We start from the raw sequence: 13,577 nt of genomic DNA on the forward strand, positions 1-13,577 counted from the left end.
TGGCTGCACGAACAAGGCATGCCAGGAGGCTGCCTAGACTCAGCCCTGTAACATCTGTCAGCTCCCTGGAAAGAAAAAATGCCTTCCAGGGGTTTCCTTGTGTGAACAAGTGGTCAAACTTGCAGAATAAAGAGACTTAAGAAAACAGAAAAGGGGGAAGTGGCTTAAGCCTCCCACAGGCAGAAAGGGTCTTCATTTTCTCAAACTTGGACCAAGATCAATGTCCAACTGCCAGTAGTTTAGAACTTGACACAAGATAGATTTTTGAAAGATTCTTTCTTTTGCCTGTTCAAAAGGGACTTGGATTTCTCCCCCAGGCCTCGTGCTGACCCTTGGGGCGGCGACAAGACCCGGTCTACGCGGCCACCCGCTGCAGAACAGGCGGGGCCAGGCCACGTGGGCCCCTGGCCCAGAAGAAGTGGCTTGCCAGGCAGCTGTTTCCTAACCTGACCGGCCCCTGACTTCGCCCGGGTCCCGCCCTACCTTACCGGCCCGCTGGCGCGCACTAGGACCCCGCGGAGACGGTCCCGCCGCCTAGTGTGGGCGGGACTACGTATTGTGACGTCACTCGGAGGCGGGGCTCGGTGCGCGGCCGGGCAGACTGACAGAGGACAGACTGCGGGGATCGGGCCGCAGGGGTGAGCCGGGCGGGGTCCGCCGAGCAAGTGGACGCGGGTGCCGCGCCGGATCCGCCCGGCCTGCGGCGGGGGTGCGGGGCGGCCCCGGCGACGCGTCCGCCTGTGCCGGGTCCCCTTTCCTTGGCCCTCTGATCCCCAGGCTGTGCGACCCCCCAACCCCCGGGAACCGAGCCCCCACCCCGACGGCAAGTCCCCCAGCTGGCCCCGGGCTGGCGGCCCGCGCCTCGGTTCTCCCGCGAAGCCCGGGGTGCGCGCCCCGAGGAGGGGTCGTGCCCCGCGCGAGAGCCGGCGGTGCGCCCTGGGCGCGTCCTGGGCCGCGGGCCATGCGCGGGGCGCGGCTCCTCCGGGCGAGGCGGCCCGGCCGAGTCTTTACTTCTTTTTCTCTCTCCAGGCCCGCGACGGAGGATGGTCCCGGGCGGCGGCGGCACGTGGGGGTGACAGCGCGCGCCGGGAGCCCGGGAGCGCGGAGGGCGCGCCGGCCGGGTGGACGTCAGTCTGCGGGGGGCCGCCGGGCGAGCGGGATGGAAGCGGAAGGCTTGGGTTGGCTTCTGGTCCCGCTGCACCAGCTGGTTTCCTGGGGCGCAGCCGGGGCCATGGTCTTCGGAGGCTTGGTGCCATACATCCCGCAGTACCGGGACATCCGGCGGACTCAGAACGCCGAGGGCTTCTCCACCTACGTGTGTCTGGTGCTCCTGGTGGCCAATATTTTACGGATACTCTTCTGGTAGGTGAGGTGCCCCGCGCAGATGGCCTTCTCTTGTCTGCGTGAGGCCAGTGGGTGGAAGTGTCTCTACTTCCTGAGAAGGAGCTGTGAAACAGATGAGACTATTTCCCAGGGAAAATGGTAGGAATGGAGTGGAGAATCTCACCCAGTCTCAGATCTGCGTCTTCATTTCGTGTGGCTCCTACCTTCGCAAGACACCCAGGGCCTTCTTTGTGGGGCTGCGTCTAGGACTGGGTCCCAGCCCTCAGGCGTTTGCGTGCCATTTGGGGGCAGTGGAGAAAAAAGGAAGGGAATTCATGAATACCAGTGACCGAAGGCGGTCAGCAGGAAGGTCAAAGCCAGTGAAACCTTTCAGGAGGGGCGTCTGCCTTGAAGGGCCGCCTTTCCTGCCTTCTCTGTTGTGTGTGGGGTTTTATGTTGTTGTTTTTTTTAATAGTTAGTCAACTTTCTGGATAGTACTTAAGGGATTGTCTTTTCTTGCTTGTCCCAGTCAGCTTCCTCTTACTGGCATTTGCATTCTGGTAAGGAACGGGATGTTATTTTAACAGCTGTTGAAGCCAGATGTAACTGGGAAGGTGCATTTTCAGAGGAAATGAGAAGAGGTCTCACAGCCTCCTGATTTCAGGAGGGGACTGTCCTTCATTCGGGAGGGTCCCAGGCCCTCTGTCAGCACAGACGGTAGGGATAGTGAGTACCAAGCTGCTGGTGTCTGAGTGCTGCTTCTGGCTCCTGTTGACTTTTGGGTCACTGTTGGAGAAATCGAGTTTTGTTTCTAATTAATTTTAAGTCAGCCTACTGAGGTAGGATTTACATTAAAGAAAATAGCAATTGCACGTGTGCAGTTTGATGAGTTTTGGCCGATGTCCCCTCCGCGGTCATCAGGGTGCAAGTCCCCGGAGTCCAGAAATTCTCAGCTCCTTCACCTTCTGACCGCCTGGCCTTAGGCAGCCTTTGGGCACTCTCGCTGTGTTTTTGCTCAGTCTGGGGTTTGAAAACGTGAGCTAGTGAGTGACCCCCTTCTTCCAGGAGAATTTGTCAGACCGTGAGCCCTGCCTGTGGGCCCGTCTACTTCTGAAGGAGGGGTCAGAGGTCACTTATCTTTTAAATTGTTTAGCACCGGTGAAAAACCGCATTTTGAAGACTCTTCCTTTCTGCTTGGCTGAGGGCAGCACTTTCTCACTGCAGCAAGATGCCCCCCTTCCCTCTCTCGGCTGCCTGCCGCTGGGTCTGAGGGACACAGAAGCAGGCCCCAGACTGCAGTCACGCTGGAGCTCCAGCCCAGGCTCAGCCCAGCCAAGGCCCCTCAGCTTGGGAGCCGCACTTCCTTTAAGCGGCGGCAGAGAAGGAGGATTGAGCTGCCTGAACTGGCCTGGGTCGCTTCAGGGGTTCAATGGCTGCCCTGTCACACAGGATTGCCTTCAGCCAGGATCTCAGAAGTCTGTGAGATCCTATGGGAAGAAGGGAGGGCTGGCAGGGGGCGCTGGTCTCTGCTCCAGCATCCCTCTGACCTGGGAATGTGCTTTCCCTGTACTTCACACCTGGCAGTACATTTTAGTACATGTGGTTAAGCCCAGCAGACAGGCCAGGCCCCGCCTACAACTTGTAATGAGTGTGTGCATCTCTGTCCACCTGGTCCCAAGGTCCCTCTGCTCTGAGGGCAATGCCTGTGACCCATTTTGTTCCTTTCTCTGGAGCCTCCAAAGCATCTACTCCTGGGTCCCCTCCAGGCATCATAGATTAACAGGGTCCCTTCCAGGCTTCATAGGTTAACTGGGTCCCCTCCAGGCTTCATAGGTTAGCAGCCCATTTCATTTAACAGGTTTCTGAGGGTTTCCCATGAGCCAGCCCCTGGGCGGATGCTGTAGGGTTAAAGCTTTAGCAGCAGTGCTGTATGGAATGTACAGACACACATACATGGGTTCTGGGTGGTGGGGAGGGACAGAACACAGGCCAGGGGCTCCGGGTGGGATGGAGCCGGGTCTGTGTAAGAACAGTGGTGGACATAGAGGAAGTGAAGAGTGCAGTTCCCCAGAGCTTGCCACGAAGGCAGTCCTAGAAACTTGTCTGCCTAGGAAGCCCCTGGGAAATTTCTAGCATGAGGCATGTGAGTGGCTCTGCAGGCCTGTTGGAGGCTGACCAAGCTACATAAACCCCAGGTTTCTGAAAGTCACAAGACTCTAATGCTTTCATTCTTACAATTCTTCCCATCCTTTTGCAGAACCAGCATTCAGCAGATTATGCAAAATGCTGATAGACCGGACTTGGCATTTGTGTTGTCAGAAGCCAGAAGGACAGTGATTTTTGCATAGAAGGGAGGGAGAGGCCCAGGGCGCAGGGATGGTGCTGCAGGGCCTCTGACCCAGGGCCTGATTCATCTGGGAGCTAGTTCTCCATCCACACCCCTGTCTGATCAGAGAGATTGTAACACTGTACCAGAGGTGTAGTGACAATGTATTGGAGATGTAGTAAAACTGTATCCGAGACTCCCGGACACTGTATCAGAGGGGTAGAAGCAATCTGCTACTTGGGCAGAAGGTGCCTGGTGGGGGCAGAAAGTAGATACCCAGCTTTTCTTCCACATGAGCTTTTCTCTGGGGCTTTGTAGGTGCATCAGAGGTGTTCCTGGTGGAACTTTTTCAAAAGCTCTGTGAAACTTTGCCCGTTTTCTGCAGTGTGTGTCTCCCTGGGAGCGACAGGTGTGCGCTGCACCCTGGGGGGATGTGCTTGGACCAGCTGCCCTGAGCCGGGCTCTCCCATCATCTGCAGGAGAGGCTGTGCCAACCTCATTCTCAAGGCAGGAGAGGAGAAAGGGCTTTCTGACAACGTGCCAGCACAGACTGTAAGGGTTAAAGGGAGAAGTTTAACCTGATGAATACAACATAGGGTCTATTTTAATGAGCTTTTAAAAATTACCAATGATGTTGAACTTTGTTCTGTCGCTTGTATATCTTTTGTGGGAAGTTGAGCTTTTTGAAATTTTGTGTCTTGTTTAGCTTGTCTTCACCCTAAAAGCAGTTAAATATTCACCTCTGTCCCCACCCTTACTTCACTGTAAATATCTCATTCTTTACTGTACATGTTGAATTCACCTAGCTTTGATTTTTGGGTGTGTGGTATAAGGTGAAGCACAAACCTTCATTTTTTCACCAGTTTTTCTAGTCACTCATTGTTTCTGTTGAACAATTTAAAAAATGAAAGTGGCATTTATTACACAATGGCCCAAACCCATGTCTTCAGTCTTACAACTAACTAGAAGTGAAACACTAGACCAAAGTGTTTATTGTGATGCCCACCTGCTCCAGTGCCCCCAGCCTGATATAGACCCTTCTGTGTCTCCTCTTCTGGATTATCTATGGATCAGTCAGCCCCTAGGGTCAGCTAGGTAACCAGTGGGGGCTAGTTCCTAGAATTGGCTAGAAATATCCTCAAACAGCCATAGGGCTTGAGGGTCTGCACTTTACAGAAGAGATGAAGCCTGGAGGTGGTGGGTCACAGCATGAGGGCCGGGGCAGCGTGGTGGCCAGAGCCAGCCTGTGCGGAAGCACGTGTGTGGCCCTAGCAGCCGGCGGTTCTCAGTGGCCACCTCCTTGAAGGGATGGGTGCGAGGGAGGGGCTGGGGAGGTGGGCCACTGTCTGCCTGTCACCTGGTTTCCAGAGGCAGTTGGAGGTCATATTGCCATCCAGGGCCTCCCGACTCTAACAGTTGGTACCAGCTCAGGTTTGGGAAACTGCTCCCAGTGGAATCTCTTCCCCAGAACAGCCAAGTAAGGACTGGGGCCTGGGCTTGCAGGGTGCCGTGCCCAGGCCTCACCTTGGGGTGACGGGTTTGCAGGCTTGCAGTGGGCTGGATCGAATGTCCCAGCCCCTGTGGTTCTGGTGGCCACATTTGAGAGCCCCAGCTGGTATGTGGAAGGCAGTGCTGTGATCACCCCTTGGGGACTGGGGTCTTCTAATGGGCCCACTTGTGCCGGTCACTGGACTGTGGCTCTGGCCTTCAGGAACTTTTGGCCGACTTGGTAAAATGCTCAACATAAAAGTCAGCAGGAAGGCCTGGGGTCCTGTAGCTGGGCGGGCTGGGGCTCGGAGAAGAGAGGGCCATGGGGCTTCAGTGGGGGCCTGCCAGGCCTGCACCCGTATCCTCACTGCCTTTGCCTCTTCCCTCCTGAGGGCTTGGTGCCCTGCTCTGCTCACACTTTGGACTGTGTTGGCCTGGAGACCCCCCCTCTCTGCAGGCAGGGGGTGGGGCTGCTACTGGTCCCGACTCTGGGATGCATCTTCCTGGGGAGGCAGGTGGTCTGCAGCCTGGGCGTCTCACCTGGTGGCAGCAGCATCTCTGCAGGAGGATGCAGGACGTCTGGCTGGGCTTTTGGGGGTGGGCAGTGCACAGGAGGCCCATTCACAACCAGTCCGAGGCCTTGGGAAGGTCCCAGCAATTCCTGGGGAGGGGTGTGCAGCATGTCTCACTCCTGCACATGATCCCAGGCGTTTGTGGAGACCTGAGTCTGGCTCTCTGGGACTGGCCCAGGCCCTCCCACCCCGGCGCTGTCTGACCAGCACACAGGGCTCTGCCCAGTGCCTCCCTGATGCCATGGCGTGTTCCCCTGCAGGTTCGGGAGGCGCTTCGAGTCGCCACTGCTCTGGCAGAGCGTCGTCATGATCCTGACCATGCTGCTCATGCTGAAGCTCTGCACCGAGGTCCGCGTGGCCAACGAGCTGAACCTAAAACGCCGGGTCTTTTCAGGTGGGTGACTGGCAGATTCAGGGAGAAAGTCCAGTAACTCCAGGAGTGGCACTCAGCCGGAGCTCCCGGGGAGAGAGACTGGGCTGCCCTTGCCCAGTGGCCTCCAGGCAGTTACGGTCTCACCAAGGGGCACTGGCGTCTGTCATGGCAGCCGCTTTCTCCATCAGTGACTGACTCGACTCCATATCCATGAAGCTGGGACTTGGGCAAGTGATCAGCTCTTCTTAACATGCCCTTGCCTGTGGCCATGGTCACGCTGGACCCTCATTGGGCAAGAGGTGGTACTGCTGGTCTGTTTCTGGCTTGATCAGGCCGGAGACAGACGTTCCCTGCGGAGGCGGGTTTACCTCTGACCTTGTGTGTGGCTTGTGCTCTAAACACAGCCTCTCCATTCTTGTCTTCCTCCTGACTCAGCTGGGATCAATTATGTACCTTGTTAAACATTTACCCGGCGTCGTGCTTTGTGGGCTTTGGATGGGCACACAGGGTCCGTGAGCTCAGGTTGACGAATCCTACGCTCAACCCACGTGCATTTTTTGGCGGCTTAGAAAATAGAAGATGCTGCTCCTGGTTTTGCCTTTTCCTTTGACGATGATCGTTCCAAGCTGATGTTCTGTGTTTGACCAAGTGGGCTGGTGGGCTTCTCTCTGCAGGGGATTCGGAGCTGCACTTCTTTTGTCTAATGACTGAATCTGAGACAGTTCTCGCTTTGATTTCATCTGAGGCTGTTTGTGTTCAGTCTCAGTTGCTTAGAGAAGTGTATTCTCCAGAGTTTGTTTAGTTCAGGGACTCCTGTGGACTGGGCTCCTGCCCTGCTCTTTTTTTTTCCTGATGGTTATTTTCTTTCCCTTTGAGCGAATCATTTCCTCTTGTGTAGCTTCTGCTTTTAGTGTGAGACTATGTAGAAAATGGGTCAGCCTCCAGTTCCAGTGAGTAGCCTGGACTGCTGAGCGTCACTTAGGCTGTAAAGGTGATCAGCGCTGCCTGTTTCTGCTGCTTCTCCCCATGAGCACCATCCTCCCCGCTGTGACTTGGGAACATCACCCAAGGTGGTGCTGACCGTGCTGCTGCTGGTGCCCAGAAAGCAGGGCTCCTGTATCTTGGATCCTTCACCAGGGAGGAGCTGCAGCTTAGTTTCCTCTGAGACAAGGGCGTCTGTGATCTGTACCCCTTGAACCTCGCCTATAAGGGGTGCAGGATCTCACGGCCGACCGCAGAGTGGGCTGTGTGTGCGGTCAGCGTGTTCATCCTCACCGGGTGGGGGAAGGCCTGGGGACGCATCGGTGCCGTGGTGGCTTAGCGCCCTGAGCCTCAGGCTCTGCAGCAGGAGACCGGGCTCGTGACCTTGCTGGAAACCATGTGTGGGCCATGACGACACAGGTACAGCAGGTGTGGGGGCCCCCACGTCACACAGCAAACTCAGAGTTTAACACTTACTGGCAGCTCGCGAGTGTTGGCCGGTCTGCTAGTGGGCGCCCTTGGGTCTGAGGGAGTGGAGGGCTGTGGCTCCTGACCCCTGGGCCTGCTGCGGGCCCAGTGTGGCCTCAGGGAGGGTCGTCTCCTAACCTTTGCCCACACCAGCTAAGAGTTTGAGAATTCAGTACTCGAATCCAGAGTGATTTACGTATTTTTGTGTCCACTGTTTAAGACGTACCTAAGTCTCTGTGTCATCTTAGGGAAGCCTTTAATGAGTGTGTGGGTTTATTTCCTCTCATCTGCCAGAAGCGGGCTGTGAAAAAGCCAAGTGGTTTGGGTTGGGAAGCTCTAGAGCCCACGGGCCTCTGTTCTGTGCTTTCCCCACCCCGTGGCCCCCTCCACCTGGCAGGTGGCCAGCTTCCGCTTCCGGAATGTGTCAGCCAGGGCTGCAAGGGTGCCTCTGGCCCCGGGAGGCAGACTTCCGGGGGAACTGACTGTGCACGTTAAAATAACTCAGGAGGAGAGTCTGAGGAGCCCAACTTCAGCTATAGAATGGTCAGGCAGCCTGCAAAAAAGCTCGAATGTTTTCCAGCCATCTTTTATAAAAGTTTTCAGTTCTGAAGGTCACCCATTCAACTTGAAAGTTACAATTAAAGAAACATTAGTGGTATTAAGGAGAAAAAACAGGTTACTTAGAAAAATAAATATCTAATTTGTTATCTGATGAGCGACAGCTGGTCACTAGACATTTTGGGGGAGATAGGACACAACACAAAAGTCAAATGCTTTCCATCCCACTGCCCAGAGGTGACTGCTTTGAACATTTTGGCGTTTTCCCCCAGGTTTTTCTTTTTCAATATCCTATCACAAGATTGGGATCATTTTCAAAATTAGGATCAAATGTTTTAAAACCTCTCATTCCACAGAAGCTTTTCAGTGCCCTTGTGTGCAGTGGAGGCAGGACCCAGGGGTGTGGGTTCCCCTTTCAGGATGTCCAGGGTTGGGCGGCATTCACGGAGGCCACGTGTTTCAGGGAGAAATTGGCTGGAGATGCTACTAATAAACCTGCTGTTTACCTGTGAACCAGGAGTGGAGTGTGGTGTCTGTCTTGACAGTGCTGTGTTTTTCTTTTTCACTGTTTATTGTGGAGAAGTTCAAGCATGTAGAAGTGGGAGAGCACCGTATGGCGCTCTGTGTGGGGCCGTGACAGCCGCTGACCGTTTTCCAGAGCCCACGAACATCCTCTTCCTGCAGTTTCTGAAACAAGTCCTCGATACAGGCCATTTGTAGGTGGTCTGTAATGTGTCTCTAAAAGATAAGACTTTAAGAAAGCATAACACAATATCATCATTCCATAAGAAGTCAATTCTTCTTTATTATCAAACCACCATCTGTGTGAGTTTCCAACTGTCTCTTGTGTTTCCTAAGTGTTTGTGGCCAGTTTGTTTCCTTAGATCGAGATCAGGTTATGGGCCACACACTGTAATTGGCCTGTGTCTTCTTGCTGTTGCAGTTTGTCTTCTTAATCTCTATGGGGGTGCATGCTAAGTCCCTTCAGTCATGTCTGACTCTTTGTGATCTCATGGATGGTAACCCGCCAGGCTCCTCTGTCCATGGGATTCTCCAGGCCAGGATACTGCAGTGGGTTGCCATGCCCTCCTCCAGGGGATCTTCCTGACCTAGGGATTGAACCCCTGTCTCTTGTGTCTCCTGCATTGGCAGGTGGGTTCTTTACCACTAGTGCCACCTGGGAAGCCCTTTTACTCTATGCTGCTGCTGCTGCTAAGTCGCTTCAGTCGTGTCTGACTCTGTGCAACCCCATAGACAGCAGCCCACCAGGCTCCCCCGTCCCTGGGATTCTCCAGGCAGGAACACTGGAGTGGGTTGCCATTTCCTTCTCCAGTGCATGAAAGTGAAAAGTGAAAGTGAAGTCGCTTAGTCATGTCCGACTCTTAGCGACCCCATGGACTGCAGCCTACCAGGTTCCTCTGTCCATGGGATTTTCCAGGCAAGAGTACTGGAGCGGGTTGCCATTGCCTTCTCTGTTTTACTCTATAGTTCTCCCTAAACCCCCTTTGTCCTTGGGACTTATCTGGTGTTTGTTCTGCGTCATGCGCTCCGTGCCCAGCACAGGGTCAGCGGACCGGCAGCAGCACTTGGAGCGTCAGAGCTGCAGGATCTGCACAGAATCAGGCTGTGTGTGCCGCCCTGTGAAGAACATTCTGCAGGGCAATTCGATGCAGGCCCGGCCTTTAGATTCTGCAGGACTGTCGTGTTCTTACTCCAGGAGGTGCGCCTGGCAGCTGGCCTCTCTGGAGGGTGGCAGCCATGGGGGCCCAGGGCCCAGACCCGACAGTCTGTCCCGGCCGCCCAGCACCCCCCTCTGCTGTCCCTGCTCCTCTAGAGGTACTTCCCTGTGAATGCTACTCAGCCTTTCAACAGTTTGATTTATAAAGGAGAGGCAGGTGAATGCTTGTTTGTTGTTCAGTCGCTAAGTCGGGTCCAACTCTGCGACTCCATGGACTGCAGCACGACAGGCTCTCCTGTCCTTCACTACCTCCCAGAGTTTGCTCAAATTCATGTCCATTGAGTCGGTGATGCCATCCAACCTCTCATCCTCTGTCGTCCCCTTCTCCTCCTGCCCTCAATCTTTCCCAGCATCAGGGTCTTTTCCAACAAATTGGCTCTTCGCATCAGGTGGCCAGGTATTGGAGATGCACCATCAGTCCTTCCAGTGAGTATTCAGGGGTGATTTCCATATTTCTCTTTATTTACTTTTCCAAATCAGTTCCCAGCACCTTGTGGTGGTGAGCGTGTTTGTTTTACTTTATCCCATGGTCCACGTGACAGAAGTCCCATTGCTGCCTGTGACCAGCTGCCCGCCTCGGACCCTCTCCTGCTGGCTCTTGACCTCTGGCACGGTGGTCCCATGGACCACGGACCTTGCTGTGACAAGATGCTCTGAGCTCACTGTCCAGTTTCCTGCCCCAGACCTGGTCTGGATATGGCCTTGGAGGCCCCAGTCCGGGCTCCTGGGACGGCTGTTGGATTGGGGTTCTTCGGGGCCCCAGTGGATGGGACAGGGAGATTTCCAGCTTGCTTCCCTCTCAGCTCCTGGTCGGTGCCGTCTTGAGGTCATCCCAACAGCGAGGCTGCTAAATTGTTTTAATGGGGTCCTCAGGGTCACACGTCCCTCCTGCCAGACGCCTGTGGTGTGCAGTCATTAGGAACAGCGAGTGCCTCCCAGTGAGTGGGCCGCCAGCTGGATACCCCAGTGAATTCAGTGGAGATTTGCCCCAAGTCTCAGCACTCTGGTGGAACTGGCTGGGAGGTAGAGGGGGATGGGCTGGCTGCTGAAGAGGACAGGGTTCCTTGTGAGCTGATGAAAGCCCTAGAATTCGTAGTAGTGGTAGTGGCAGGACTCTGGGAATGTACTAAACACACTTGAAGCGTGAATTTTTTATGGTATGTAGTTATAGCTTAGTACAGCTGAAAGAAAATGTTGGGTGGGGAGAGTCGCATACCGTCCCGAGAATGAAAGCTGAGGGCCCCCCTTCCCAGGAGGATGCTTATCCACAGACTGTTCTGCATTTTCAAGGGCTCCTTGGTGTCCTTGGACCTCAGGGTATGATCCTGCATCACTCTAGCCCACTGCCTGGTTCTGGCCTAGGGTCTTCTGTTCTTGTGTTGCTGGACCACCGTGAACACACCTCCTCGTGCCCCCTGGGCTCCCGACGTCTCTGCTGCAGGCATTGTCCACCTCCGCCCCCTCCCACATGTGGCCCCCACGTCGTCTCGCCAAGGCACCCCCCAGCAGTGAGCCTCAAACCATGAGGAGGACCAGAGTGCCTGGGGCATTTGCGGATCTGCCTCTTGTCTGTCAAGCACTGTCCTGTCCTCTGGCCGCCCTGAGGCTGACTGTCCTGTCTCAGCCCTGCTAAAACTTCGGCTTTGTCATCTCTGGCTCCTGTCTCTGTGGCTGCTCGACAGGTGGGCCCCAAAACTTGGGGACAGGAAAGGACATTTTCACCCCAGACTCTGCAGTTTGGGCCATTGGCTCTCTCACTGTCTCTTGCCTCTGCCTGTCCTCCCCGTGTCTTTCTCTGTTTCTGGATCTCTCTCTCCCTTTGCCTCTCCTTCTCCCTCTGTTTCTCTCTTTACTCCTCACTCTTGTGTCTGTGTGGTGCTGGCCGTCGGCTGGACCTCAGCTGGGCTCCGCTGGAACGCTCCCACATGGGCTCCTTATGAGAGCTTGGCTTCCTCACAACGTGGAGTCGTGTTTCAACGGGAGTGTCTGGGAAGAACCGGGTGGACACTGTATCTTTTTAAAGATCTGGTCTTGGAAATCACATAGCATTGCTTCTGCCAACCTGCACCTCAGGCCCACCCACAGTCGAGGGGGCAGAGGCCGTCCTCCCAGTGGAGGGTGCAGGCTCTGAGGGCAGTATGGTCTGGAAGCGTTGCAGTCATTTCTGAAGCTTGGTGCCTGGTGTGTCTTCAGTACAGACCTGTGGGGGCACATGGTCACAAAACATTGCCAGTGTCTCTCGGTCGAAAAACCTCAGGTGGCTTGGCGCCGTGCACAAGGATGTGACCTTCCCACCCAGCTTGCTGCTGGCCACCCCGACCAGGGTGTGTGTCTGGCTGACCCCAAGCCCTGCACCTGGCCACGCCTGGTGGTTCTGCAGGGCAGGTGTGAAGCTCTGCTTGTCAGCTCAGCAGGATCAGGCCGGGAGAGAGAAGAGCAGCTTTGTGTCCAAGCCTATAAGTGGCTGAGTGGAACGCCCTGTCCTGTAGCCTCCCCCGTCCACTCTTTTGGTACTTTGATCTTTAGAGGAGGTGCCCATTAATGGTGAACTTGGTCTAAATCAAAGATAGAAGCAAAAAGCTGGGAGAATCTGACCAATTCTGGGGACTCAGAACCCAGAAGGTCCAGAAGGGGGTGTTGGAAGGGAGATGGGGTGAGGAGAGGAGACTGTGGTTCCTGTTGGTTTATGAACGACCTCCTCCATTCCCCCAGCTCTTTGCTGAGCAGCATCAGCTGTCCCTGGGTCTAGGCAGCAAGGCTGTTATTTGTTTTTAGCTGGTTACTTGAAAAATTTACAGTTTGGGGTAGTTTCCATTGCCTGGTGCAGACCCATGACCTTTGATCCTGCCTTTGCTTCTGACCTCGGTGACTTTCCTCTTTAACTGACCTCCATCCCCAGCTCCACCTGCAGATGGAAACTCCCTGGAGGGGCTCTGGTGGCCTTCAGGGCCTCTGGTCAGTCAGTCGTTGTCCTGGAGTGGCCCCGTTTAGGGAGGTCTCAGGTGGGGTGGGGGTGGGTGGGAAGGCAAGGTGGCTGGCAGTGGAATCTCACGCTGGGTTCTTCCTGGGCCACCGCTGGGGCAGCTGCCAGCCCTGCTCCCTAACTTGATGTGATGTCCAAGGGCAGGCAGGCTCACATGCTGAACTAGCTGTCTGCTCACGGTGGGTGTTGTGTTGAGTGCCCTCGGAAAACAGCTTTGTTCTGAAGAGTCCGGACCCTGGGACAGCTGTCTTGCAGCCAGGGCTTGTGTCCAGATGAGTTTCTGGGGGAAAGTGGAAGTAGGGTCTGCTGTATCTCATCAGCACCTCCAACCTTAGAAAGTAAGTGAGATTTGGTGACGTTTCATTTTTTCCCTCTGTCCCAGGGACTTATTTTGAAAGAGGACAGGTTTGGAGAAAAATAGTTCACAAAGTGGATTTCCTAATGCACAGAAACCAAAAGCTTGTCTTTCTGTTCCATTTTTTTTTTTTTAAGAAATGCAACAAGGACTTACCAGTGTTAAAACCGGTCTGTTTTTGTCTCTTCCTTTCTGTTTTCTCTCTTTCTCTTTTTAAATGTAGCTGCAGATAATAAAGATGGAGAAGTCAGAGTCCCACCCAGGCGGTCCTTTCTGGGTATGTACCACGCTGCATGTGCCACGCCCGGAGCACCGGGTCCGTTTCCTGCTCTGCAGCTCTGTCCATCTCTGTCTCCACTCCCACCTGTGCCGCATCCTCTCCTTGCATGGGCATCACCCACCCCGCGTGGCT

The 13,577-nt window shown here is 54.9% G+C and overlaps 1 protein-coding gene across 4 annotated transcripts in view; it reads left to right on the plus strand.

The window, feature by feature from the left end:
* Nucleotides 1–598: 598 nt before the first annotated feature.
* SLC66A2 (solute carrier family 66 member 2) overlaps nucleotides 599–13,577 on the plus strand; it is a 40,201-nt gene continuing 27,222 nt past the window's right edge. Inside the window, exons 1-4 of one of the 4 annotated variants that reach the window (XM_081563103.1) lie at nucleotides 599–823; nucleotides 1,030–1,362; nucleotides 5,970–6,103; nucleotides 13,389–13,442. In XM_081563103.1, the coding sequence (XP_081419229.1) occupies nucleotides 1,160–1,362; nucleotides 5,970–6,103; nucleotides 13,389–13,442 (391 nt within the window). In that variant the 5' untranslated portion in view covers nucleotides 599–823; nucleotides 1,030–1,159. The remainder of the gene's footprint in view (nucleotides 824–1,029; nucleotides 1,363–5,969; nucleotides 6,104–13,388; nucleotides 13,443–13,577) is intronic. The other 3 variants (XM_081563102.1, XM_081563105.1, XM_081563104.1) reach the window with 3 other exon arrangements.

The sequence above is a fragment of the Giraffa tippelskirchi genome, chromosome 14, assembly GCF_054371585.1.
Source record: "Giraffa tippelskirchi isolate mGirTip1 chromosome 14, T2T-mGirTip1v1.2.pri, whole genome shotgun sequence".
Classification (NCBI taxonomy): domain Eukaryota; kingdom Metazoa; phylum Chordata; class Mammalia; order Artiodactyla; family Giraffidae; genus Giraffa; species Giraffa tippelskirchi.